At 42.7% G+C, this 27,700-nt stretch overlaps 3 protein-coding genes across 3 annotated transcripts in view; 2 read left to right on the top strand and 1 right to left on the bottom strand.

Moving 5' to 3' along the window:
* Positions 1 to 1,467, top strand: part of PINK1 (PTEN induced kinase 1) — a 15,991-nt gene extending 14,524 nt beyond the window's left edge. Inside the window, exon 8 of the mRNA XM_067472902.1 lies at positions 1,116 to 1,467. Within this exon, the coding sequence (XP_067329003.1) occupies positions 1,116 to 1,445 (330 nt within the window). The 3' untranslated portion in view covers positions 1,446 to 1,467. The remainder of the gene's footprint in view (positions 1 to 1,115) is intronic.
* Positions 1,468 to 6,316: 4,849 nt separating this feature from the next.
* On the top strand, positions 6,317 to 22,849 carry AGMAT (agmatinase (putative)). The gene is made up of 7 exons (XM_060758719.2): positions 6,317 to 6,735; positions 9,403 to 9,605; positions 10,307 to 10,355; positions 13,065 to 13,260; positions 19,664 to 19,843; positions 20,769 to 20,853; positions 22,344 to 22,849. Exons 1-7 carry the CDS (start codon positions 6,371 to 6,373, stop codon positions 22,415 to 22,417), a joined length of 1,152 nt encoding a protein of 383 aa, XP_060614702.2. The 5' UTR covers positions 6,317 to 6,370; the 3' UTR covers positions 22,418 to 22,849.
* The window catches only part of DNAJC16 (DnaJ heat shock protein family (Hsp40) member C16), a 36,685-nt gene continuing 31,754 nt past the window's right edge, over positions 22,770 to 27,700 (bottom strand). Inside the window, exon 15 of the mRNA XM_067472877.1 lies at positions 22,770 to 27,520. Coding sequence (XP_067328978.1) covers positions 27,118 to 27,520 — 403 coding nt within the window. The 3' untranslated portion in view covers positions 22,770 to 27,117. The remainder of the gene's footprint in view (positions 27,521 to 27,700) is intronic.

The following is a 27,700-nucleotide window of genomic DNA, read 5'->3' as shown; positions in this document are numbered from 1 at the left end:
TAAATGGGATGGATAGATAGCTAGAGAGAGGATAGTGAGATGGCATCCTAGATTCGGAAGGGACCCCCAAAGGCCATCTAGTCCAACCCATAAGAGATAGAGAGAGGGGGGGATAGCGAGATGGCATCCTAGATTCGGAAGGGTCCCCAAGGGCCATCCAGTCCAACCCCATAAGAGATAGATAGATAGATAGATAGCAAGAGAGAGAGAGAGAGGGAGAAGGCATCCTAAAATTGGAAGGTGCCCCAAGGGCCATCCAGTCCAACCCCATAAGAGATAGATAGATAGATAGATAGAGAGAGAGAGGGAGAAGGCATCCTAAAATTGGAAGGGGCCCCTAAAGGCCATCCAGTCCAACCCATAAGAGATAGATAGAGAGATAGATAGATAGGGAGATGGCATCCTAGACTCAGAAGGGGCCCCCTAAAGGCCATCTAGTCCAACCCAGAAGAGATAGAAAGATATGAGAGATAGAGAGATAGAGAGATAGAGATAGATATGGGATGGATAGCAAGATAGATAGAGAGGGAGATGGCATCCTAGAGTTGGAAGGGGCCCCCAAAGGCCCTCCAGTCCAACCCTTAAGAGATAGATAGATAGATAGGAGTTGGAAGGGGGCCTCCAAAGGCCATCTAGTCCAACCCATAACAGAGAGATAGATTGACAGATAGATAGATAGATAGATAGATGGGATGGATAGATGGGATGGATAGATAGAGAGGGAGATGGCATCCTAGAGTCAGAAGGGACCCCCAAGGGCCATCCAGTCCAACCCTTAAGAGATAGAGAGACAGATAGATAGATAGAAAGATAGAGTGGGAGATGGCATCCTAGAGTCAGAAGGGGCCCCCCAAAAGGCCATCTAATCCAACCCTTAAGAGATAGCTAGATGGCATCCTAGAGTCGGAAGGGACCCCCAAGGCCATTTAGTCCAATCCTTAAGAGATAGATAGATAGATAGATAGGGAGGGAGATGGCATCCTAGAGTCAGAAGCCCCCCCCCCCAAGCATCTAGTCCAACCCATAAGAGATAGATAGATGGATGGATGGGATGGATAGACCCCAAAGGCCCTCCAGTCCACCCCCCTTCTGCCATAAAGGAGCCCTCCTGACAGATGGCCACCCAAGTTCTGCAAATAACTGTCCGTCCAAGGCCTAACAGCGTCCTTTTCCTCTCTTTGCAGCGGCTGGGGGCCCGGATGGCAGCCAACGTCCTGCACTTGAGCCTCTGGGGCCGGGAGCTGCTGGAGGGGGGGCCGGGCTGTGGCCTGGGGGCCATGGTGGGCTGGCTGCTCCGCCACTCGGCCGCCGCGCTGCTGCAGGACCGCCTGGCGGGGAGGGCGGGCGTCGAGTCCCGCCTGCAGGCCTGCTTCCTCTCCCGGCTGGACTGCGCCGAGCTCTGCGAGGCAGCCGCCCTGCTCCACGCCTGGAGGGAACCCCAGTAAAAAGACACCCGGCTTCGTTAAAGCAGTCTCGGCCCAAATATGTGGGGGTCTCGGAGGTGCAAAGAGGGCGGAGGGAGGTCCCGGCGCAAGGAGGCAAAGAGGAGCACGTGTAACGTGTTCCTAGAAGGCATGCTTCTCAAGCACTTACAAAACTAAAACTCTGGTGGTGAAAACTAGGGGGTGCTGGTGTTTGGTTTCTCCAGAGTTGATAAAGTTTTGGTGGTGAAAATTCCAGAACTCTAACAAACCTTTCAAAATTTCATTATAAATCGCAGTTACTAATTGGTTCTGTCGTAGAAATAATCAATAATGAAATTTTGAGAGTTTTGTTAGAGTTCTGAAATTTTCACCACCAGGAGTTTATAATGAAATTTTGAAAGTTTTGTTAAGAGTTCTGAATTTTTTTTTGTTAGAGTTCTAAAATTTTCGCCACCAGAACTTTATAATTAAATTTCGAAAGTTTTGTTAGAGTTTCAGAACTCTAACAAAACTTTCAAAATTTCACTATAAAGTCCTGGTGGTGAAAATTTCAGAACTCTTAACAAAAAAATTCAGAACTCTTAACAAAACTTTCAAAATTTTGAGAGTTTTGTTAGAGTTCTGAAATTTTCACCACAAGAACTTTATAGTGAAAGTTAGAGTTCTGAAATTTTCACCACCAGGACTTTATAATGAAATTTTGAGAGTTTTACTTTATAGTGAAATTTCGAAAGTTTTGTTAGAGTTTTGAAAGTTTCACCACCAGGACTTTTTAGTGAAATTTTGAGAGTTTTGTTAAGAGTTCTGAAATTTTCGCCACCAGTTCTGAAATTTTCGCCACCAGGACTTTATAGTGAAATTTTGAGAGTGAGAGTGAGTTCTGAAATTTTTGCCACCAGGACTTTATAGTGAAATTTTGAGAGTGAGTTCTGAAATTTTCACCACCAGGACTTTATAGTGAAATTTTGAGAGTTTTGTTAGAGTTCTGAAATTTTCACCACCAGGACTTTATAATGAAATTTCGAAAGTTTTGTTAGAATTCTGAAATTTTCACCACCAGGACTTTATAGTGAAATTTTGAGAGTGAGTTCTGAAATTTTCACCACCAGGACTTTATAGTGAAATTTTGAGAGTTTTGTTAGAGTTCTGAAATTTTCACCACCAGGACTTTATAATGAAATTTCGAAAGTTTTGTTAGAATTCTGAAATTTTCACCACCAGGACTTTATAATGAAATTTCGAAAGTTTTGTTAGAATTCTGAAATTTTCACCACCAGGACTTTATAGTGAAATTTTGAGAGTGAGTTCTGAAATTTTCACCACCAGGACTTTATAGTGAAATTTTGAGAGTTTTGTTAGAGTTCTGAAATTTTCACCACCAGGACTTTATAATGATATTTCAAAAGTTTTGTTAGAGTTCTGAAATTTTCACCACCAGGACTTTAGAGTGAAATTTTGAAAGTTTTGTTTCTCCCTATGTATTTCCCATTTTCTCTATGTTTTTCCCCTCTGTATTACCCATATATTTTCCATTTTCCTCCTGTTTTCCCCCTACTTTTCCTATTTTTCCCGTTTTCCGCTATGTGTTTTCCTCTATTTATTTTCCTATTTATATTCCCTTGACTTAACTTGAAAACCAATCTGATTCGAAGCGATCTGGCACAACGTTATGCTTATTATTCTGCGAGAGAATCGACAAAAAGGCTGTTATATCCAGAGTGGACTTGTTAATCTTTCGCCTTCTCGGCTGACTTTGAGCGAAAATTTTTTGATTGGCGGATATTTAATATATAATAATATATTAAATAATAATAATAATAATAGATATAAAATAATAATAATAATAATAATAATAATAATAATAATAATAATTTGGGAGCGTTAATGAATAAGTGCAATAAAGAGTTGGTGAAATGCTGGGAAGGCTTCCTTTTTCTTTCTAAGCCCAGAAACTTGGGGAAAAGTTTTTTTCCAGGTGAAAAGCTTAGACCAAAGCACAAACAGAGTGGGACTGTGACTATACATACATATATACATACATATATACATACATAGACACCATATATTCCTATGGATGCAAATTAGAATGGCATTGGCCTTCTTCGCTGCACCATCACACTCTCAGCTCATACATCATCATCATCATCATCATCATCATCATTATTTCTCCATTCACGGCGTATTATGAGTCCTAGATTGCTTTCAGTGGACTATATAATATAATGACTTCCCCAGACACACTATTCCTATGGATGCAGCCTAGGATCGCGTTGGCTGTTTTTGCTGCTGCATGAAACTCTTGGCTTGTGTTCATGGTCTATTAAGACTTCTAGATGCCTTTTGATGGGCTCCATACACACATACACACACACACACCCAAGGACCATCCAGTCCAGCCCTTAAGAGATAGATAGATAGATAGATAGATAGATAGATAGATAGATAGATAGATAGCTGGGAAAATAGATACACAGGTAGCTAAGTAGGTAGATAGGAAGATAGGATAGATAGATAGATAGATAGATAGATAGATAGATAGATAGATAGGAAGATAGATAGGAAGATAGATAGGGAGATAGATAGGTAAGTAGGTAGATGGATAGATAGATAGATAGATAGATAGATAGATAGGAAAATAGATACATAGGTAGGTAAGTAGGTAGATAAGAAGATAGATAGATAGATAGATAGATAGATAGATAGATAGATAGGAAGATGGGTATGTACATAGGAAGATAGATGGATAGATAGAGATATAGATAGATAGGAAAATGGATATATAAGATAAATAGGTAGTTAGGAAGGTAGGTAGGTAGATAGATAGATAGATAGATAGATAGATAGATAGATAGATAGATAGGAAGATAGATAGGAAGATAGATAGATAGGAAGATAGATAGGAAGATAGATAGATAGATAGATAGATAGATAGATAGATAGATAGATAGATAGGAAGATAGATAGGAAGATAGATAGGAAGATAGATAGGAAGATAGATAGATAGATAGATAGATAGATAGATAGATAGATAGATAGATAGGAAGATAGATAGATAGATAGATAGATAGATAGATAGATAGATAGATAGATAGATAGATAGCTGGGAAAATAGATACACAGGTAGGTAAGTAGGTAGATAGGAAGATAGGATAGATAGATAGATAGATAGATAGATAGATAGATAGATAGATAGGAAGATAGATAGGAAGATAGATAGATAGATAGATAGATAGATAGATAGATAGAAAGATAGAAAGATAGAAAGATAGATAGGAAGATAGGTAAGTAGGTAGATGGATAGATAGATAGATAGATAGATAGATAGATAGATAGGAAAATAGATACATAGATAGGTAGGTAAGTAGGTAGATAAGAAGATAGATAGATAGATAGATAGATAGGAAGATGGGTATGTACATAGGAAGATAGATGGATAGATAGAGATATAGATAGATAGGAAAATGGATATATAAGATAAATAGGTAGTTAGGAAGATAGGTAGGTAGGTAGGTAGGTAGGTAGGTAGATAGATAGATAGATAGATAGATAGGAAGATAGATAGGAAGATAGATAGATAGATAGATAGATAGATAGATAGATAGATAGATAGATAGATAGGAAGATAGATAGGAAGATAGATAGGAAGATAGATAGATAGGAAGATAGATACATAGGTAGGTAAGTAGGTAGATAAGATAGATAGATAGATAGATAGATAGATAGATAGATAGATAGATAGATAGATGGATGAAAGGGAAGATAGATAGGAAGATGGATATATAAGATAAATAGCTAGTTAGGAAGAGAGAGAGTTTGGAAAACAGATACATAGGTAAGTAGGTAGATAGGAAGATAGATAGGAAGAAAGGAAGAAAGATAGGTAAGTAGGTAGATGGAAAGGAATAGATAGGTAGATAGGAAAATAGATACATAGGTAAGTAGGTAGATAGATAGATAGATAGATAGATAGATAGATAGAGAGATACAGAGATACAGAGATAGATAGATGATGCCAGAGAATGGATGGATGGATAGATAGATAGATAGAGAGAGAGAGAGATACAGAGATAGATAGATGATAGATAGACAGACAGACAGATAGGAAAATGGATATATAAGATAAATAGCTAGTTAGGAAGATGATAGATAGATAGATAGATAGATAGATAGATAGATAGATAGCTTGGAAAATAGATACATAGACAGGTAAGTAGGTAGATAGGAATATAGGATAGAGATAGATAGATAGATAGATAGATAGATAGATAGATAGATAGGAAGATGGATATCTTATCTACCTATCTATAGGATAAGTAGATAGCTATAGGATAGGAACATAGATAGGAAGACAGATAGGATAGGCTAGATAGATAGATAGATAGATAGATAGGAAAATAGATAGCTTGGAAAATAGATACATAGGTAAGTAGGTAGATTGGAAGATAGATAGATAGATAGATAGATAGATAGATAGATAGATAGATAGATAGAGAGAGAGATAGAGAGAGAGGGAGAGATAGAGAGAGAGATGGATGGATGGGTGGATAGATGGGTGGGTGGGTAGATGGGTGAGTAGATAGAGAGATAGATAGAGATAGATAGACAGATAGATAGATAGATAGATAGGAAAATAAATAGATAGCTTGGAAAATAGATAGGTAAGTAGGTAGATAGGAAGATAGATAGATAGATAGATAGATAGATAGGATGATTGATAGGTAGCTCGATAGACTTATTAAACTCCAAGTAATAAATAATAGTAATAATAATAGTAACACACTATTTGTACCTCGCTACCATCTCCCCAAGGGACTCGGTGCAGCTCACATGAGGCCGAGCCTGAACACAACAATACAAGCAATTAAAAATTAATAAACCTAGTAGTGCCTCCTCCTCCTCCTCCGCAGCCCGTGCCCAACGGCCTTTCCCCGCCAACCTTTGAACCCATGGGCAGGACTCCTTTGATTTGCTTTGTAAAGCTGCCAACAAGCAGCTCCGTTGAGTTCAAACGCATTGCGGGGATGCAGGGTTTGCTTTCCTGGGGGCGAGGGGCCCTTTGGCGGCATCCCTTCCCCAGAAAATGCGACCTCGCCGGACTCCGGACCACCAGGTCTCGCTCCTTCTCTGGAAGCCTCCGCCGCTTCATCTCAAAGAGCGGCTTCAACGTGCCTCCCAGTGCAGAGACGCAGGCCAGGCCCGTCGGAGTCTGCTCCATGTTCAAGCTCCCCGTCCAGAGTTCGGCTGACGGTCTGGATGCTGCCTTCGTCGGGGTCCCGCTGGACACTGGGACCTCCAACCGGCCCGGAGCAAGGTGCGTTTGAGTAATTAGGATTGTGTAAAGTGGGTAAAACCGAGATCCATTTCAGTGTCTTGGATTTTGGTGGGAATCCTGATCCGTTTTTTAGCAGACTTCCAAATTCGGGAGGACAGAAATCCGTTTTCGGTCCGGGAAACCAAAATATTTGTTTTCTGTTGTGGGGGTGGGCTCCCCTTCTTATCGTTTTAGGCGTCGTTTGTCCTTATACTCTTCATTAAGACATGGATTAAAAACATATCACTCTCTCTGCGATCCTTTCCCTTCGGTCTGTAGCGGAGTCCGGGTTTAATGTTTCCTGGAGGCTGAACCCTTGCCGTTACGGACAACCGAACCAGCCGAATTAGCTGAAGTGGGGCTCCCCTTCTTGTCGTTTTAGGCGTTGTTTGTCCTTATACTCTTCATTAAGACCTGGATTAAAAGCATAATCACTCTCTCTGCGATCCTTTCCCTTTGGTCTGTAGCGGAGTCCGGGTTTAATGTTTCCTGGAGGCTGAGCCCTTGCCGTTACGGACAGCCGAACCAGCCGGATTAGCTGAAGTGGGGCTTCCCTATTTGTCGTTTTAGGCATTGTTTGTCCTTATACTCTTCATTAAGACCTGGATTAAAAGCATACCACTCTCTCTGCGATCCTTTCCCTTCGGTCTGTAGCGGAGTCCGGGTTTAATGTTTCCTGGAGGCTGAGCCCTTGCCGTTATGGACAGCCGAGCCAGCCGGATTAGCTGAAGTGGGGCTCCCCTTCTTGTCGTTTTAGGTGTTGTTTGTCCTTATACTCTTCATTAAGACCTGGATTAAAAGCATAACCACTCTTTCTGCGATCATTTTCCTTCAGTCTGTAGAGGAGTCTGGGTTTAATGTTTCCTGGAGGCTGAGCCCTTGCCGTTACGGACAGCCGAACCAGCCGGATTAGCTGAAGTGGGGCTCCCTTCTTGTCTTTTTAGGCGTCGTTTGTCCTCATACTCTTCATTAAGACCTGGATTAAAAGCATACCACTCTTTCTGCGATCCTTTCCCTTTGGTCTGTAGAAGAGTCCAGGTTTAATGTTTCCTGGAGGCTGAGCCCTTGCCGTTACGGACAGTCGAACAAGCCGGATTAGCTGAACCGACCAAATTGAATGCGTGCACAAAACCTAATGGCCATCATTTGGGAGGGATTGAATGGGGTGGCAGGGAGGGGCTGGACTGGATGGCCCTTTGGGGTCCCTTCCCAACTCTAGGGGTCTATGATTCAAGGCTGGACAGCCATCTGTTGGAAGGGCTTAGATTGTGTCTTCTCATATGGATAATAATGCTAATCAATCATATCTTTCTGCCTGGCAGAAAAGGGTTGGACTGGATGTCCTTTGGGGATCCCTTCCAACTCTATAAGAATAGTAATAATTATTATTATAATATATCATAATAATAAATAATTATTAATAATATAATGGACAATAATAATAATAGTAATAATAAGGATAATAATAAAATAGCAATATTATCTTCTCCTCTGAAAGAAGGAGGTGAGACTGGATGGCCCCTGGGGTCCCTTTAAAACTCTATAAGAATAGTAATAATAATTATTATAATATATGATAATAATAAATAATCAATAATAATAATATAATGGACAATAATCTAGTAGCAATTCTATCTTCCTGCCTGGCAGAAAATGGTTGGACTGGATGTCCTTTGGGGATCCCGTCCAACTCAATGAGAATAATAATAATAATAATAATAGTAATAATATGGATAATAATAAAATAGCAATTTTATTTTCCTCTCTGGAAGAAAGAAGGGGGTGAGACTGGATGGCCCCAGGGGGTCCCTTTACAACTCTTATGAGAATTTTGGGGGTACCTTTCCAATTATATGCATCTAACAAATACAATAATAATAACAACAACAACAACAACAACAACAACAACAACAACAATAATATAGAAGTAATTATATCTTCCTGTCTTGTAAAAGGGGGAGGGACTGGATGCCCTTTGGGGGTACCTTTCCAATTATATGGGCCTAACAAATAACAATAATAACAATAATATAACAGTAATTATATCTTCCTGTCCAGGGGCGGCGAACCCATTACGCAAAGTAAGCCTTCGCGGTAGAGTTGACGTTGCCCAGGGGTGCTCTTGAGGCGCTCTTTGGGGGAAAATAGACCTTGACATAGGCGAGTTGTAGTTACTGGGATGTATAGTTCACCTACAATCAAAGAACATTCTGAACTCCACCAATGATGGAATTGGCTTGCATCCCCAGGGGCGGCGAAGCCATTACGCAAAGTAAGCAGTCGCGGTAGAGTTGATGTTGCCAGGGGTGCTCTTGAGGTGCTCTTGGGGGAAAATAGACCTTGACATATGCGAGTTGTAGTTACTGGGATGTATAGTTCACCTACAATCAAAGAGCATTCTGAACTCCACCAATGGTGGAATTGAACCAAATATGGCACACAGAACTCCACGACTAACAGAACATATGATTGGTTGGGGGAGTGCCAAAATACTGTTTGCTTACTGTTGAAAATTACCTAGGGCCGCCTCTGTTCCTGTCTAGCAGAAGGGGGTTAGACTGGATGCCCTTTGGGGGTACCTTTCCAATTATATGGGTCTGACACATAACAATAATAAACATGGGTAACACGATCACAGCTGCTACATAGTGCAATTCCCGTTTCCAGGTTCGGTCCGCGGGAGATGCGGGCCGAATCCGGGATGGTGCGGCGGTTCAACCCGAGTACCGGCGCAGATCCGTACCATTCCCTCCGTGTTGCTGACATTGGAGACGTCAGCGTCAACTTGTACAACCTTGCGGACAGCTGCAAGCGGATCCGGGAGGCCTTCCGAAGGATCGTGGCCGGGGGCTGCGTGCCTCTGGCGCTGGGTAAAGTATAGGGTTAAGGTTAGGGGTAGGGCTCGGGTTAGAGCTAGGGCTCGGGCTCAGGTTAGGGCTAGGGGTAGGGTTTGTGTTAGGGTTAGGGGTAGGGCTCAGGTTCGAGTTAGGGCTAGGGCTTGGGCTCAGGTTAGGGTTAGGACTCGGGTTAGGGGTAGGGCTCGGTCTAGGGCTTAGGCTCGGGTTAGGGCTAGGGCTCAGGTTAGGGTTAGGAGTAGGGCTCAGGTTCGAGTTAGGGCTAGGGCTTGGGCTCAGGTTAAGGTGAGGGGTAGGGCTTGGGTTAGGGGTAGGGCTCAGTCTAGGGCTTAGGCTCGGGTTAGGGCTAGGGCTCAGGTTAGGGTTAGGGCTCGAGCTCGGGTTAGGGCTAGGGGTAGGTTTCAGGTTAGGGTTAGGGATAGGGGTAGGGCTCGGGTTAGGGCTAGGGTTCAGGTTAGAGTTAGGGGTTAGGGCTAGGAGTAGGGCTCAGGCTGGTTAGTTTTTGCCATGAGTCTGGAACATGGTGCCCAATGGGGTCCACTGTTAAAGAGGTTGGATGGCCATCTGTCAGGAGGGTTTGGAATGTGCCCTCGTTGATATGGGTCAGACTGGATGACCTTTGGGGGACCCTGGGTTGGGGAAGGCACGGGAAGCCTGGAAGGAAGGTTCGGGACCTCGTTTGGCTATCCATTTGGACCCTCTTATTTTCCCCGCAGGAGGAGACCACACAATCACCTACCCGATCCTGCAGGCGGTGGCGGAAAAGTAGGTTCTCGTTAATGTGGTTGCGGTTGTTTGGAAATATTTTAGTAGTGCCTGACTGTGGAAAAACACAGCGGAAGGGACTTAAAAAGCCAAAAAAAAAATTAAATTACAATTTTCATACTTATCTTCTTACCTAATTGGATTTACCTATTCCTTTAAAGTGCTTTTTACTTAGTTGCTTTTTACTTATCTATATAAATAAAAATGTCATGTTCGTTTGTGGGATTGACAGAACTCAAAAACCACTGGGGGAATTGAGACCAAATTTGGACACAAGACACCTCTCAGGCCAACGAGTGACCATCACTAATAAAAATACTGAAAAACACAGCGGAAGGGACTTAAAAAGCCACAAAAAGAAAATACATTACAATGTTCATACTTATCTTCTTACCTAATAGGATTTACCTATTCCTTTAAAGTGCTTTTTACTTAGATTTTTATTTGTTTATTTATTTGTCGTGTCAAAGCAACCAGTCCATTATATTTCTAACATTATATTTACTTAGATGCTTTTTACATATCTATATAAACAAAAATGTCATGGTCGTTTGTGGGATTAACAGGACTCAAAAACCACTGGATGAATTGACACTAAATTTGAACACAATACACCTCTCAGGCCAACGAGTGACCATCACTCATAAACACACTGAAAAACACAGCGGAAGAGACTTAAAAGGCCAAAAAAAGAGAAAGAAAATGCATTACAATGTTCATGCTTACCTTCTTACCTAATTGGATTTACCTATTCCTTTAAAGTGCTTTTTACTTAGATGCTTTTTACTTATCTATATAAACAAAAAGGTAATGTTCGTTTGTGGGATTAGCATAACTCAAAAACCACTGGACAAATTGACACCAAATTTGGACCCAAGACACCTCTCAGGCCAACGAGTGACCATCACTCGTGAAAACTCTGAAAAACACAACAGAAGGCACTTGAAAAGCCAAAAAAACAAAGATTACATTACAATGCATTCGCAAAACCACATATATATGCAAACACACACATATATACACACACACAAAACACAAAAAGGGGGAAGGAAGGAAAGAAAGAAGGAGGTGAGAAAAAGAAGGAAAGAAAGAAGAGTAGAGAAGGAAGGAAATAAGTAGAGAAGGAGAGAAAGAGGGAAAGGAGGGAAGGAGAGAAGGAAGGAGAGAAGGAGGGAGAGAAAGGGAAAGAAGGAGGGGAAAGAAAGAAGGGTAGAGAAGGAAGGAGGGAGAGAAAGAGGGAAAGAAGGAGGGGAAAGAAAGGAGGGTAAAGAAGGAAGGAGGGAGGGAAAGAGAGAAAGAAGGAGGGAAGGAGAGAAGGAAGGAAAGAAGGGTAGAGAAGGAAGGAAGGAAGGAAGGAGAGAAGGAGGGGAAAGAAAGAAGGGTAGAGAAGGAAGGAGGGAGAGAAAGAGGGAAAGAAGGAGGGGAAAGAAAGGAGGGTAAAGAAGGAAGGAGGGAGGGAAAGAGAGAAAGAAGGAGGGAAGGAGAGAAGGAAGGAAAGAAGGGTAGAGAAGGAAGGAAGGAAGGAAGGAGAGAAGGAGGGGAAAGAAAGAAGGGTAGAGAAGGAAGGAGGGAGAGAAAGAGAAAGAAGGAGGGAAGAAGAGAAGGAAGGAAAGAAAGGTAGAGAAGGAAGGAAGAAGGAGGGGAAAGAAAGAAGGGTAGAGAAGGAAGGAAGGAGAGAAGGAGGGAGAGAAAGAGGGAAAGAAGGAGGGAAGGAGAGAAGGAAGGAAAGAAGGATAGAGAAGGAGGGAGAAAAGAAGAGAAAGAAGGAGGGAAGGAGAGAAGGAAGGAAAGAAGTGTAGAGAAGGAAGGAGAGGAGGGAGAGAAAGAGGGAATGAAGGAGGGGAAAGAAAGAAGGGTAGAGAGGGAAGGAGGGAGAGAAAGAGGGAAGGAAAGAAAGAAGGCTAGGAGGCAGAGAAGGAGAGAAGGAAGGAAAGAAGGGTAGAGAAGGAAGGAAGGAGAGAAGGAGGGAGAGAAAGAGGGAAAGAAGGAGGGAAGGAGAGAAGGAAGGAAAGAAGGATAGAGAAGGAGGGAGAGAAGAAGAGAAAGAAGGAGGGAAGGAGAGAAGGAAGGAAAGAAGTGTAGAGAAGGAAGGAGAGGAGGGAGAGAAAGAGGGAATGAAGGAGGGGAAAGAAAGAAGGGTAGAGAGGGAAGGAGGGAGAGAAAGAGGGAAGGAAAGAAAGAAGGCTAGGAGGGAGAGAAGGAGAGAAGGAAGGAAAGAAGGGTAGAGAAGGAAGGAAGGAGAGAAGGAGGGAGAGAAAGAGGGAAAGAAGGAGGGAAGGAGAGAAGGAAGGAAAGAAGGATAGAGAAGGAGGGAGAGAAGAAGAGAAAGAAGGAGGGAAGGAGAAGGAAGGAAAGAAGTGTAGAGAAGGAAGGAGAGGAGGGAGAGAAAGAGGGAATGAAGGAGGGGAAAGAAAGAAGGGTAGAGAGGGAAGGAGGGAGAGAAAGAGGGAAGGAAAGAAAGAAGGCTAGGAGGCAGAGAAGGAGAGAAGGAAGGAAAGAAGGGTAGAGAAGGAAGGAAGGAGAGGAGGGAGAGAAGGAAAGAAAGAAAAGTAGAGAAGGAGACAATTTCACTTATCGCGGGTGGTCCTGGAATGCAACACTCGCGATAAGTGAGGGAACACTGTATACTCGTTTTGATGATCCTTTCAAAGGGGGCTGTTGGCCACGTGCCGTGCGTCTCCCCTCCAAGTGCTCTCCTTCGCATCCCAGGTACGGCCCTGTGGGTCTGGTGCACGTGGACGCCCACACCGACACCGGCGACCAGGCCCTCGGAGAGAAGCTCTACCACGGGACGCCCTTCCGGCGCTGCGTCGACGAGGGACTCCTGGACTGCCAACGGGTCATTCAGATCGGCATCCGGGGCTCCTCCTACTCCCCCGACCCCTACAAGTTCTGCCGGGAGCAGGTCGTGTGAGCTTTGCATTCCCGTGATTCCGCTCTTGTATTTTCCTCTACCTTAAATCCCATGTATTATCGAAGGCTTTCACGGACGGAATAGCTGGGGTGTTATTGCATGGTTTCTGGGCTGTATGGTAGGGCTGGGTGGTTTCGTTCGTTAATTTAGTAATTCGTTATTTTTTTTTGATAACGAAGCGATATTGAACCATTCAGGAGCAACTAAAAAACGAAACGAATTTTTCAATTTGTTTCGTAATTGTTTCGTAATTGTTTCGAAATCGTTTCGTTATTATTTCCGCATGTCTGGTGCAAGTTTTATAGTTGTTGTTTGTTTTATCAGTGATAAAAAAATATAATTATCACACCAACAGTCAAGAACAGAGGGAGAGGGAAGCTTCAGAAGTTCCGCCTGTCCCATTTGGGGGTTTTTTTAGCGTATTGCGCGGTTGCGTCCGCCATTAACGAATCGATTCGTAATTGTTTCGTAATTGTTTCGTAATTGTTTCGAAATCGTTTCGTTATTATTTCCGCATGTCTGGTGCAAGTTTTATAGTTGTTGTTTGTTTTATCAGTGATAAAAAAATATAATTATCACACCAACAGTCAAGAACAGAGGGAGAGGGAAGCTTCAGAAGTTCCGCCTGTCCCATTTGGGGGTTTTTTTAGCGTATTGCGCGGTTGCGTCCGCCATTAACGAATCGATTCGTAATTGTTTCGTAATTGTTTCGTAATTTCCGAAATTTCGTAAATTTTGAACTTTTTTAAAGAAAAATTTCGGAATTCTTTTAAAAACGAATCGAGTTTAGAAACAAATTTTTCCGTGGTTGCACAGCCCTACTGTATGGCCGTATTCTGCACACACCTCAGAGTAGAACTACCTTGCTTAGAACACACCAGCAGTAGTCTTTCTAGCAGTGTTTCTCAACCTGGGGGTCGCAACCCCCTGAGGGCTCATGCGGGGGTCTTTTTATTTTTCCTTTCCTTTCTCTTCCCATTTCTTTAAGTACTTTTTCCTTATTTTATTTTTCCTTTCCCTTCTTTCCTTTCCATTACCAACCCTTCCCTTCCTTTCTCTTTACATTCTTTTCCTTTTCCTTCACTTTCTTTCTTTCCTTACTTACTTTGTTCTTCCCCTTTTCCTTTATATTATTTTTCCTTTCCTTTCCCTTCCCTTTTTTTACTTTTATCTTACTTTACGTTCTTTCCCCTTATTTTATTGTTCCTTTCCCTTCTTTCCTTTTGTCTTCCTTTCCTTTCCTTTACCAACCCGCCCTTCCCTTCCTTTCTCTTTACTTTACATTCTTTTCCTTCACTTCCTTTCTTTCCATCCCTTTCTTTTATCTCAGTTCTTCCCCCTTTCCTTTATTTTTCCTTTCCCTTCTTTCATTTTATTTTCCTTTCCTTTCCCTTCTTTCCTTTTGTCTTCCTTTCCTTTCTTTTTCTTTCCTTTCCCTTACCAACCCTTTCCCCTTTCTTTCTCTTTACTTTACATTCTTTTCCTTCACTTCCTTTCTTTCCTTACTTTGTTCTTTCCCTTTTCCTTTATATTATTTTTCCTTTCCTTTCTCTTCTTTTCCTTTCCTTTCTCCTATTTCTTTAAGTACTTTTTCCTTATTTTATTTTTCCTTTCCCTTCTTTCCTTTTGTCTTCCTTTCCTTTCTTTTCCTTTTGTTTCCTTTCCCTTACCAACCCCTCCTTTCCCATCCTTTCTCTTTACATTCTTTTCCTTTTCCTTCACTTTCTTTCTTTCCGTCCCTTTCTTTCCTTACTTTGTTCCTCCCTTTTCCTTTATATTATTTTTCCTTTCTCTTCCCATTTCTTTAAGTACTTTTTCCTTATTTTATTTTTCTTTTCCCTTCTTTCCTTTCCATTACCAACCCCTCCTTTCCTTTCTCTTTACATTCTTTTCCTTCACTTTCTTTCCTTACTTTGTTCTTCCCCTTTTCCTTTATTTTTCCTTTCCTTTGTCTTCCCATTTCTTTTATCTTACTTTACGTTCTTTTCCCTTCTTTTATTTTTCCTTTCCCTTCTTTCCTTTTGTCTTCCTTTCCTTTCCCTTACCAAACCGCCCTTCCCTTCCTTTCTCTTTACATTCTTTTCCTTTTCCTTCACTTTCTTTCTTTCCACCCCTTTCTTTTCTTTTCTTACTTGGTTCTTCCCTTTTTCCTTTATTTTATTTTTCCTTTCCTTTGTCTTCCCATTTCTTTTATCTTACTTTACGTTCTTTTCCCTTATTTTATTTTTCCTTTCCCTTCTTTCTTTTCCTTTCCCTTACCAACCCCTTCTTCCCCTTCCTTTCTCTTTACATTCTTTTCCTTTTCCTTTACTTTCTTTCTTTCCTTACTTTAAGTTATTCCCCTTTTCCTTTATATTATTTTTCCTTTCCTTTCTCTTCCCATTTCTTTAAGTACTTTTTCCTTATTTTATTTTTCCTTTCCCTTCTTTCCTTTCTTTTCCTTTCCTTTCCATTACCAACCCCTCCTTTCCTTTCTCTTTACTTTATATTCTTTTCCTTTCTCTTCACTTTCTTTCTTTCCTTACTTTAAGTTATTCCCCTTTTCCTTGATATTATTTTTCCTTTCCTTTCTCTTCCCATTTCTTTACTTTTATCTTACTTTACGTTCTTTTCCCTTATTTTATTTTTCCTTTCCCTTCTTTCCTTTTGTCTTCCTTTCCTTTCCCTTACCAACTCCTCCCTTCCCTTCCTTTTTTACTTTACATTCTTTTCCCTTTCCTTCATTTTCTTTCTTTCTTTCCTTCCTTTTTTTCTTAAGTTTTCCCCGTTTCCTTTATTTTATTTTCCCTTTCCTTTCTCTTCCCTTTTTTACTTTTATCTTACTTTACGTTCTTTTCCCTTATTTTATTTTTCCTTTCCCTTATTTCCTTTTGTCTTCTGTTCTTTTCTTTTCCTTTTGTTTCCTTTTCCTTACCAACCCCTCCCTTCACTTCCTTTCTCTTTACTTTACATTCCTTTCCTTTTCCTTCACTTTCTTTCTTTCCGTCCCTTTCTTTTCTTACTTTAAGTTCTTCCTCTTTTCTTTTCTTTTTCCTTTCCTTTCTCTTCCCATTTCTTTAAGTTCTTTTCCCTTATTTTATTTTTCTTTTCCCTTATTTCCTTTTGTCTTCCTTTCCTTTCTTTTCCTTTCCTTTCCATTACCAACCCCTCCTTTCCTTTCTCTTTACTTTACATTCTTTTCCTTTTCCTTCACTTTCTTTCTTTCCTTACTTTAAGTTATTCCCCTTTTCCTTGATATTAGTTTTCCTATCCTTTCTCTTCCCATTTTTTTACTTTTATCTTACTTTACGTTCTTTTCCCTTATTTTATTTTTCCTTTCCCTTCTTTCCGTTTGCTTTCCTTTCCTTTCCCTTACCAACTCCTCCCTTCCCTTCCTTTCTCTTTACATTCTTTTCCTTTTCCTTCACTTTCTTTCTTTCCGCCCCTTTATTTTCTTTTCTTACTTTGTTCTTCCTCTTTTCCTCTATTTTATTTTTCCTTTCCTTTCTCTTCTCATTTCTTTAAGTACTTTTTCCTTATTTCATTTTTCCTTTCCCTTCTTTCCTTTTGCTTTCCTTTCCTCTACCAACCCCTCCCTTCCTTTCCTTTCTCTTTACTTTACATTCTTTTTCGTTTCCTTTATTTTTTCTTTCTGTCCCTTTTTTCTTAAGTTTTCCCCCTTTTCCTTTATTTAATTTTCCCTTTCCTTTCTCTTCCCTTTTTTCACTTTTATCTTACTTTACGTTCTTTTCCCTTATTTTATTTTTCCTTTCCCTTATTTCCTTTTGTCTTCCGTTCTTTTATTTTCCTGTTGTTTCCTTTCCCTTACCAACCCCTCCCTTCCCTTCCTTTCTCTTTACTTTACATTCTTTTCCTTTTCCTTCACTTTCTTTCCATCTCTTTTATCTCAGTTCTTCCCCTTTTCCTTTATTTTATTTTTCCTTTCCTTTCTCTTCCCATTTCTTTAGTTTTATCTTACATTACGTTCTTTTCCCTTATTTTATTTTTCCTTTCCCTTCTTTCCTTTCCATTACCAACCCCTCCTTTCCTTTCTCTTTACTTTACATTCTTTTCCTTCACTTTCTTTCTTTCCTTACTTTGTTCTTCCCCTTTTCCTTTATATTATTTTTCCTTTCCTTTCTCTTCCCATTTCTTTACTTTTATCTTACATTGCGTTCTTTTCCCTTATTTTATTTTTCCTTTCCCTTCTTTCTTTTCCTTTCCCTTACCAACCCCTTCTTCCCCTTTCTTTCTCTTTACATTCTTTTCCTTCACTTTCTTTCTTTCCGTCCCTTTCTTTTCTTACTTTGTTCTTCCTCTTTTCCTTTATTTTATTTTTCCTTTCTCTTCCCATTTCTTTAAGTTCTTTTTCCAATTTTATTTTTCCTTTCCCTTCTTTCCTTTTGTCTTCCTTTCCTTTCCCTTATCAGCCCCTCCCTTCCCTTCCGTTTCTCTTTACATTCTTTTCTTTTTCCTTCGCTTCCTTTCTTTCCATCCCTTTCTTTTATCTATGTCCTTCCCCTTTCCTTTATTTTATTTTTCCTTTCCCTTCTTTCCTTTTGTCTTTCTTTCCTTTCCTTTACCAACCCCTCCCTTCCCTTCCTTTGCTTTATATTCTTTTCCTTTTCCTTCCGTTCTTTCCATCCCGTTTTCTCTTTAAGCTCTTCCCCTTTTCCTTCATTTTATTTTTTCCTTTCTTCCCTTTCCCTATTTTCATTTCATTTTCTTTTATCATATGAAGATGCCCTTTGTCGTTGTGACGAGTCTTTAAGAAGTATTTTAAATATTATCTTGTTTTAATTCGTTATTGTTTTGCTTTTAATTGTATTTTGCTTTGGGCTTGGTCCCACGTAAGCCGGCGGTTTAGCACAGCTGGTAAATCATCAGCAATTCTAGATCTATCAACCAAAAGGTTGCAAGTTCGAAGCTCCGGCTTGGCGTTAGCTGCCAACAGTCAGCCTAGCTCATTGTTTACCTAAGCAATTCGAAAACAGCTTTAGCTGTGATTAGAGAAATTAGGTACTGCTACAAAGCAGGGGAGGTGTTTTACAACGCCATAAAGGAAGATGATCAGAAAATGCTGGGCGACCAAAAGGAAGGAGGAAATCCTGAGGGCTCTACGTCAATCAGGATAGAGCAACAGCACTCCCTGGACTCGAGCCCAACCTTCCGTGGCACCTCCTTTCTGTTCTGTGTATTGTCTATACAAAGCGGCATTGCCGTATATGTGTTCTGTGATCCACCCTGAGTCCCCTTCGGGGTGAGAAGGCGGAATATAAATAAAGTGTTGTTATGATTATATTATTATTATTATTATTATTATTATTATTATTATTATTATTATTACGCCACCCTGAGTCCCTCTGGGGAGATGGAGGCAGAGGCAGGGTACAAAAATAAACCTCTTCCTCTTCCTCTTCTTCTTCTCCTCCTTCTTCTTATTTTTCTCCTCCTCCTCCTCTTCTTCTTCATCTTCCTCTTTCTCCTCTTTCTCCTCCTTTTCTTCTTCTTCCTCCTCTTCTTCTTCCTCCTCCTCCTCTTCTTCTTCCTCCTCCTCCTCTTTCTCCTCCTCCTCCTTTTTCTCCTCCTCCTCCTCTTCTTCCTCCTCCACTTCTTCCTCCTCCTCTTCTTCCTCTTCTTCTCCTCCTCTTCTTCTTCTTCCTCCTCTTCCTCTTCTTCTCCTCCTCTTCTTCTTCTTCATCTTCCTCCTCCTTTTTCTCCTCTTCTCTTCTTCCTCCTCCTCATTTTTCTCTTCCTCCTTTTTCTCCTCCTCCTCTTCTTCCTCCCCTCCCCTCCTCCTCCTCCTTCCTCCTCCTCCCTTATTTTTCTCCTCCTCCTCCTCCTCTTTTTCCTCCTCCTCCTCTTCTTCTTCCTCCTCCTCTTCTTCCTCCCCCTCTTCTTCCTCCTCCTCCTTCTTATTTTTCTCCTCCTCTTCCTCTTCTTCTTCCTCCTCCTCTTCTTCCTCTTCCTCCTCATTTTTCTCCTCCTCCTCTTCTTCTTCTTCCTCCTCCTCTTTTTCCTCCTCCTCCTCCTCCTCTTCTTCCAGTGCTGACCAGAGCATGATGGTATTTTGGGGAGATACATTTTTGGTATGTAACTTTTATGGAGGTATGTTTTAGTGCGTGTATTTGTAGTGTTTTTGCTATGTTTATGTATTTTATTTGTCCTGTAACCTGCCTCGAGGCATGAGGAGAGGCAGGTGAAAAGTAAAATTCTTCTCCTTCTCTTCCTCCTCCTCCTTTTTCCTCCTCCTCCTCTTCTTCTTCCTCTCCCTCCCCCTCTTCTTTTTCCTCCGCTTCTTCTTCCTCCTCCTCCCCTCCTTTTTTTCTTCCTCCTCCTCCTCCTCTTCCGCCTCCTCTTCTTCCTCCTTCTCCTCCTCCTTCTTCCTCTTCTTCTATTCCTTCCCTCTTGGCAGGGCTTCCGGGTGGTGCTTGCGGAGGACTGCTGGGGGAAGTCTCTGGCTCCGCTGATGGCAGAAGTGCGGGACCAGATGGGTCGCAAGCCCCTCTACATCAGCTTCGACATCGACGGCATCGACCCGGCTTATGCTCCAGGAACGGGGACCCCGGAGATTGCGGGACTCACCCCGGCGCAGGTAAGAAGCCACAAAATGCTTTCCCCCACTTCTGGAGTAAAACAACTACTTTCAAAGTAAAGACCACCCAATGAAACAGGAAATAACACTTTCAAACCATTAATGAAAGGATTTGGAAGTCTCGGAAGTTTCAAAAAGTTTTGAACATTTTTTTTCTGTGAAAATTGGAATTGACTTTAGAATTGTGGAGCAGCACCCCGTTAGTGGTCTGTTCATTTCCAAAGGAAGGCTAGTTCAGGATTTTGGCTAGATTCCTAAGAGGGATTTTTGGGAGTTACTTTCAGATATTCATTTCCTGAAGTAATTTTCTGTGTTGGAACTTTTAAGATTTGTAACCCAGAAGTTTTTAAGATCTTTACTCAAACGCAACCACAAGCTTTTTATACCTACCAGTATTTTACTGAAACCATTAAGCATTTGTATCTGAATTATTCAAGCCTGTTCAATAAACATTCTTATTATTTTTATCAACTTATACCAGCCTCAGTGTGAATACCTTTGTGGTCAAAGCAATATTCCAGTCAGTTTTCAGCTGCTTCTAAGAAAACTATTGTGACACAGAGTGTGAACAAACTCTCAATAATACCTCAGCCTTTTTATTATTAATATGGTGGCAGCAGATACCTTTTGAAGAATCATTTTAAGTCTCAGTTCCAGTGGTTCCCAGTTCCTAACTTGTAAATTTACAGTTGGTTCTTCTATATTTTGGTGAGCTAGTCTGTAGTGGAGGTTATAATTTGGCTGAACAGCGTTGGGATTGTTTTATCTATATTTCCCTGTCTGATAAAATCAAATTTAAAATCTTCTCTACTACTCGGCTGCGTCGTTATACCTCTGCAGGCCGTATCAAAGCCCTACAAGGGCTGAGCACAGGCTGGAGAACCCAATTCACCCCTTCTTTTCACCTTCTCGTGCTTTCACACAGGCTCTGGAGATCCTGCACGGCTGCCGAGGGCTCAACATCGTGGGAGGGGACCTGGTTGAAGTGGCTCCCGTCTATGACGCTTCAGGTGATGTATTAGGGCACTTAGAGCATCTCTTAAAAGAGGAGGTCGACATGGCGGCGGGCAGGGACGTGGTCAGGCAGGCCGGGTCAACGTTGGAGATGGGCGGAATCGTCGGGTGAGTCCGGGTCAAACCGTGAATAGAGTAATAACAAGTCCAGAAATCGTAGTCCAAATACCTCAGTCAAAAGAGTCCAGTCAAAGCCAAAGAATCAAAATCAGAGAGCTCGCAGAGGAGAAAGGTTCTCAAGCTGCTGACAGGAGCGCGGAAAAGAGAACTGTCGGCTGGCCCCGCCCATAGGCCATATATACTCGAGGGAGATGGGCGGGGCCAGGTGGGCTTTGAAATGTTATTCTATGTTCTAGAAGGTTCCGAAAGCTGCACTGCGCAGGCGCAGAGAATACCAAATGTACGATTCACAGGGACTACGACAGGAAAATATATATTATTTGCCACCTCTCCGCAAACTTCACAGTTGTCTCCAAATCTTCCTTTTGCTGTCGTTGCAATAATTACGAGGCACGATTTTGGCAGTTTCCCGTTTTCCGACTCCGACATCGTTGTGAGGTCCACGTCACAGACTAGAGGCCGAGCAGCATATACTTGGGACCCAAGTCTCCAAAACTTCCAAAAAACTCATTGTCACACACTTCTATAATTACGAGGGTTGATTGAAAAGTAATGCCTCCACCTTCGTAACAGTACTGGTATGCGGCAGGTACTGGCTTGTTCAGTAGACTCTCCTCTACAGTTCCATTTTGGTGTGAAGCCTTAGCATTGAACCGTTGTGTTGTTAAAGTGAGAAGTATGGAACCCTGCGTAGACAGTAGGTCAATGTGACTTAAGCAAAGTCCCCAAAACTTCCCAAAACTCACATTATCACACACTTCTATAATTACGAGGGTTGAATGAAAAGTAATGCCTCCACCTTTGTAACTCCTCAACAGGTGGCAGTACTGGTATGTGGCAGGTACTAGCTTGAAAGGTGAGGGATTTAAAAACCAACACTTTTAAAATCCGTCACCTTTCTTCTCCTCCCTGGCCAGCTGTCCAAGGGAGAGCTGGGAGTAGCCAAGCACAGGGCTCCTTGCTTGGAGGTGGCTGGGGGTGAGGCCCCCGAGAAGCTCTGTGCTTGGCCACACCCACCTCTCCCTTCTGCCGCCAGGGATGGAAGGGAAACTGTGAGATATTAATGGTTCTGGAGGGAGGGAAGGGCACCTTCCATTAACGAAACAAATGAAACGATTCGTAATTAACAAAATTTTGGAAATTTCAAAATTTTAAAATCATACATTTCGGAAGGCCTCTGAAATTCGAAACGCTGGTGCCCCCTAGAAACGAAGCGAGTTTAGAACCAAATTTTTTCTTGATCAACCAACCCTAATAGACACCTATTGTACTGTCTCCCTCCTCCACATAAACTCTTTGTGGGATTCCCCACAAAGATAATACCCGTATATATGTGCTAATAATTTTCCAATCTTTTCTTCAACAGGGAACACGGCCCTTCTTGGAGCCAACCTTCTCTTTGAAATGCTCTGCTCTCTTCCACAAGTGAAGTCAGCGTAAAGGTCTATCCCAGGCAGAAGTGATTTGGGGAAAGAAGTTCATGGATCCAGGCTCGAATTAGACTTCAGTTCCTTTGCTTTGTGTCCTCGTTTGAGCTTTTTTTCTGAATGACGGGAAAGCTATTGCGAGGCTTTCTCAGTAAAGTTTGCTTGGAAAAAGCTTGCTTCCCTCTGAGGCTGAGCAGGGATTCGAACCCAGGTCTCCACCGCTGAAAACGATGCCAAACGTTGGAAAGAATGACCTGAAAGCATTGCTGAGAAGCCGACCAAAGACTCACCACTCGCAAGAAACAAAACATTCCCCCCAAGACGAATCTATGACAATATATTTTCTTACAAACAACACAGTTCAGTCACGCGTTCACATAAGTTTATTTTTCCTTTTCTTGACAATCCGCACGCCTTCAAAGTGAAACCAAAAAAAAAGCAAAAACCTAAAATCAGTGCTTGTTTACAAATGCAAAATAAAATAGTTTTGTCCAATAAATTATTTATTCCCCCCAAACCGAGTATCAAAAAGTGCAAAATATCCGGCGCTCTTTCGAAACCGACCAGAGGATCAGAGGGACGTTGCGAGTACCAAAGGGCATAACCATAAATGTATACGGGTCTGGTTGCCTTTGGCCGAAATGTATACGCATTCAAACGAACCTTTATCATCGTTGCATATCTTTCAATGATAGATCTAAATGCATTATCTATTGTACAGTGTTCATTCAGAGCTTGCAATCCTTACTATTATTACTCAGCGGGACTACAACTCCCAAGGTTCTGCTTTGACTGCTACGGTGACAACCCTACGAAGTATGAGAATGTATAGATACATATCTTATTATCTATACATATACGAGTTGACATATGGATGTATGTGTTTGTACCAGAAAGGCTGTAGCTAGGTGAAGTGGCCCTCTGGGATGTCACTGGGAAAGAAAAGCAGAGTGTCTGAGAGGAAGGAAGGAGAGCAAAGAATGGGTGTTGCCATGAACACAGTGTAAGGCAAGTCTCAGAGCTGGAGAAGGGAGAAATCAAGCCTTTTCAGAACTGGAGAAGGGAGAAAGTAAGCCTTCTTAGACCCGGAGAAGGGAGAAAGCAAGGCCTCCCAGAGCTGGAGAAAGGAGAAAGTAAGCCTCAGAGTTAGAGGAGAAAGTAAGCCTTCTCAGAGCTGGAGAAAATAAGTCTACTCAGAGCTGGAGAAGGGAGAAAGTAAGCCTTCTTAGACCTGGAGAAGGGAGAAAGCAAGGCTTCTCAGAGCTGGAGAAAGGAGAAAGTAAGCCTCAGAGTTAGAGGAGAAAGTAAGCTTTCTCAAAGCTGGAGAAAATAAGTCTACTCAGAGCTGGAGAAGGGAGAAAGTAAGCCTTCTTAGACCCGGAGAAGGGAGAAAGCAAGGCCTCCCAGAGCTGGGGAAGGGAGAAAGTAAGCCTCAGAATTAGAGGAGAAAGTAAGCGTTCTCAGAGCTAGAGAAAATAAGTCTTCTCAGAACTGGAGAAGGGAGAAAGTAAGCCTTCTTAGACCTGGGAAAGGTAAACCTTCTTAGAGCAGGAGAAAGCAAGAATTCTTAGACCTGAAGAAGGTAGAAAGCAAGCCTTCTCAGAGCTGGAGAAGGGAAAAATAAGCTTTAGAGAAGGAAGAAAGTAAGCCTTCTCAGAGCTAGAGAAGGGAGAAAGCCTTCTTACCTGGGAAAGGTAAGCCTTCTTAGAGCAGGAGAAAGTAAGAATTTTTAGACCTGACGTAAGGAGAAAGCAAGACTTCTCGGAGGTGGAGAAGGGAGAAAGTAAGCCTCAGAGTTAGAGGAGAAAGTAAGCATTCTCAGAGCTGGAGAAGGGAGAAAGCCTTCTTAGACCTGGGAAAGATAAAGCTTAGAACAGTAGAAAGTAAAAATTCTTAGATCTGAACAAAGGAGAAAGCAAGCCTTCTCGGAGCTGGAGAAGGGAGAATATAGGGAAGCATTGCCAGGTACACATGTGGACATGATATATAATATGATATAATAGACCTAGTCTGGCTCAGGTGTCATCGGGGTGTACTTTCTCCCTTCTCCAGCTCTACTTCAGTCTCCAGAACAACGTATCTCTCCTTCCTCCCTTCCTCTCCTACACAGGTCACCTTTCTTTCCCAGTGACATCACAGAGGGCCACTCCATTGAGTAATGGACACCCTAGTGATATCACAGAAGGCCACTTCACCTAGCCATTGTGGCACAAACATACGTACATTCACACATAGAGAGATGCGTCATCTGCATATTTCTGGATCTACGAAATGCCCTCAAAACGACTGGGGATTTCACCCTGATTTGGACGCGGCAGTGCACAGTCAGACATAATTCGTCCACGTACTGAAGGCAGACGACTCCGAAATCGGAAATCTTTCTGAAGCAGATTCAAGCTCAGTGGAATCGTTTAAGTCCCCGCAAGGAGAAATCTAGCCTCTCAAGGGACTGTTTTCAAAGAATCAAGAGAATGGGAAAAAAGGGGAAATGGACGAAAATCCTTCCAAAGCTTGAATCAAAGTGGAATCGTTTAAGCTCGAATTCCCCGCAAGGAGAAATCTAGCCTCTCAAGGGAGTGTTTCCAAAGAATCAAGAGACTTGAAAAAAAGGGAAAATGGACTCAAATCCTTCCGAAGCTTGAATCAAGCTCAGTGGAATCGTTTAAGCTCGAAGTCCCCGCAAGGAGAAATCTAGCCTCTCAAGGGACCATTTCCAAAAAAATCAAGAGAATTGGAAAAAAGAAAAAATGGACGCGAATCCTTCCGAAGCTTGAATCAAGCTCAGTGGAATCGTTTGAACTCGAAGTCCCCGCAAGGAGAAATCTAGCCTCTCAAGGGAGTTTCCAAAAAAATCAAGAGAATTGAAAAAAAGGGGGAAATGGACGATTTCGTACTCTATGGTTAAACCAGAAGTCCTCGCATGTAGAAATCTAGCCTCTCCAAGGCAACGTTTGATCACCAACAACCCAAGGTTTGCATGAACCTGAAACCACTGATTTCATCTGCACAGTTTAAGTAGAAAACAAACAAACAAACCGTGTATTATATTGATTATAGGGAATGGCAGGATCAACAGCAATAAGGCAGCCTCGCAGTTTTCTAAACATCTTCCTAAAAAAAAAAAAGGCTTACATTCGGATGGGAAAAATATTCGGCAGGAGGAAAATCACGCATTTTGGCTCGTCATCGCCTCCAAGATCCGTAACAGGCAGTTTCTGGGCGGAGGTTAAGAAGGGTAATTTTAAAAAAGTTTTTCCTCTTCTTTTGATTGGCTCGTAGCAGCTTTGTATGGCTCCAAAATAGAAGTAAAGGACGCACACATCTTAATGGAGAGTTTCGCTGGCTTGGGTTTCCCCAAAAATGTGGATTTATTGCATTCGTGGGAGGGATTGTGGCCTCACAATCCACCGAAGGAGGCCCTTCGCTAAAGCGGAGAAACATCTCTTATATTAAGCCGTCTCGAGAAATGGGTTGGTTTTCATGCGAGGGAAGAGACGCCCAAACTCCGAGTCAAACAGAACCAAGACAGAAGAAAAGAGGACGAAACTAAAATCCACGCAAAATTGTTCTGCGGTAGCAGCGAGGGTGAGAAAAACACCCCAGAAAACGACGACACGAAGATGGCAGGAGGTGACGAGAGCGGAGATCCGTTTACTCATCGGTCCGACGACAGAGCTGTCTAAAAAGGATGAAAACCGGGATGCGACAAGAGCGAGTATCCGTTTGCCCGTCGGTCCGACGATAGAGCTGTCTAAAAAGGACGAAGACCGGGATGCGACGAGAGCGAGTATCCGTTTGCTCATCAGTCTGACAATAGAGCTGTCTAAAAAGCTACGACCCCTTTTCGGACAGGACGAAAATTGGGATGCAACAAGAGCAAGTATCCTTTTGCCCGTCGGTCCAACGATAGAGCTGTCTAAAAAGGACAAAAACCGGGACAAGACGAGAGCGAGTATCCGTTTGCTTGTCGGTCCGACGATAGAGCTGTCTGAAAAGCTCTACCGCCCCATTTTCGACAGGACCAAAATTGGGATGCAACGAGAGCGAGTATCCTTTTGCCCGTCGGTCCGACGATACAGCTGTCTAAAAAGGATGAAAACCGGGACGAGACGAGAGCGAATATCCGTTTGTTCGTCGGCCCAATGATAAAGCTGCCTAAAAAGGACGAAAACCAGGACGTGATGAGAGCGAGTATCCGTTTGCTCGTCGGTCCGACGATAGAGCTGTCTAAAAAGCTACCGCCTCTTTTTCGACAGGACCAAAATTGGGATGCGACGAGAGTGAGTATCCTTTTGCCCGTCGGTCCGACGATAGAGCTGTCTAAAAAGGATGAAAACCGGGACGAGATGAGAGCGAGTATCCGTTTGCTCGTCGGTCCGACGTTAGAGCTGTCTAAAAAGGACGAAAATGGGGATGCAACGAGAGCAAGTATCCATTTCCTCATCGGTCCGACGATAGAGCTTTCTGAAAAGCTACTGCCCCTTTTTCGACAGGACCAAAATTGGGACGCAACGAGAGCTAGTATCTGTTTCCTCGTTGGCCCGACAATAGAGCTGTCTAAAAAGGATGAAAACCGGGACGCGACGAGAGCGAGTATCCGTTTGCTCGTCGGCACGATGATAGAGCTGTCTAAAAAGGACGAAAACTGGGACGCGACGAGAGCGAATATCAGTTTGCTTGTCGGCCCGACGATAAATCCGTCCGATGGATGCCTCAGTCTAGCGCTGGCCAAGAAGGGAGGTAGAACCTCTGCAAGGAGCCCTCCAAGAGCCGCTCCATCCACAAGGCAAGTCGGTTGAGTTTCCGCTTGGCGAGCCTGGCCTGCGGGCTGGAGGAGGAAGAGGACGCCTTGCCCCGGTCAGGCTGCTCCTCCTCCCCGGGACGGGGCTCGGCGCTGCCGCCAGTGCCAACTTCCTCCCCGCGGCGGGGCTTGAAGAGGCAGAAGTACTTCTTGTGACCGTTGAGGGCCAGGACGTGGCCGGCGTAGTCCCGCTCCAGGAAGTGCTTGTCGTACTGGTTGGGGATGGGGGCCGCGTCCTGGGCGAACTCCAGCACCGTCTCCAGCCACTCGCGGTGCTTGTCCAGGTTGAGGAAGGAGAAGTGCAGGGTGCTGCTCCTATGAAGAGGGAAAGGGAGCAATGTTAGCATCCGGGGGGGATCAGAGTCTCCTCCTCTAGAGGGGGTCGTGACCTCTGTGGGGGTCATGAGGGAGTGTGAGAGGGGTTGCCAAAGACCATCAGAAAACACGGTATTTTCTGTTGGTCATGGGGGTTCCGTGTGGGAAGTTTGGCGCAAT

Source organism: Anolis sagrei, chromosome 13 (assembly GCF_037176765.1).
Source record: "Anolis sagrei isolate rAnoSag1 chromosome 13, rAnoSag1.mat, whole genome shotgun sequence".
NCBI classification, from domain to species: domain Eukaryota; kingdom Metazoa; phylum Chordata; class Lepidosauria; order Squamata; family Dactyloidae; genus Anolis; species Anolis sagrei.
This window is presented reverse-complemented; position numbering and strand designations above follow the sequence as displayed.

Excerpts from the sequence above, each read along its gene's own strand:
- AGMAT (XM_060758719.2), top strand. The coding sequence starts at position 6,371 with ATGGGCAGGACTCCTTTGATTTGCTTTGTAAAGCTGCCAACAAGCAGC. Across the intron at positions 6,736-9,402 it reads TCCAACCGGCCCGGAGCAAG|GTTCGGTCCGCGGGAGATGC; the intron begins GTGCGTTTGAGT and ends TCCCGTTTCCAG. Across the intron at positions 10,356-13,064 it reads CTGCAGGCGGTGGCGGAAAA|GTACGGCCCTGTGGGTCTGG; the intron begins GTAGGTTCTCGT and ends TTCGCATCCCAG.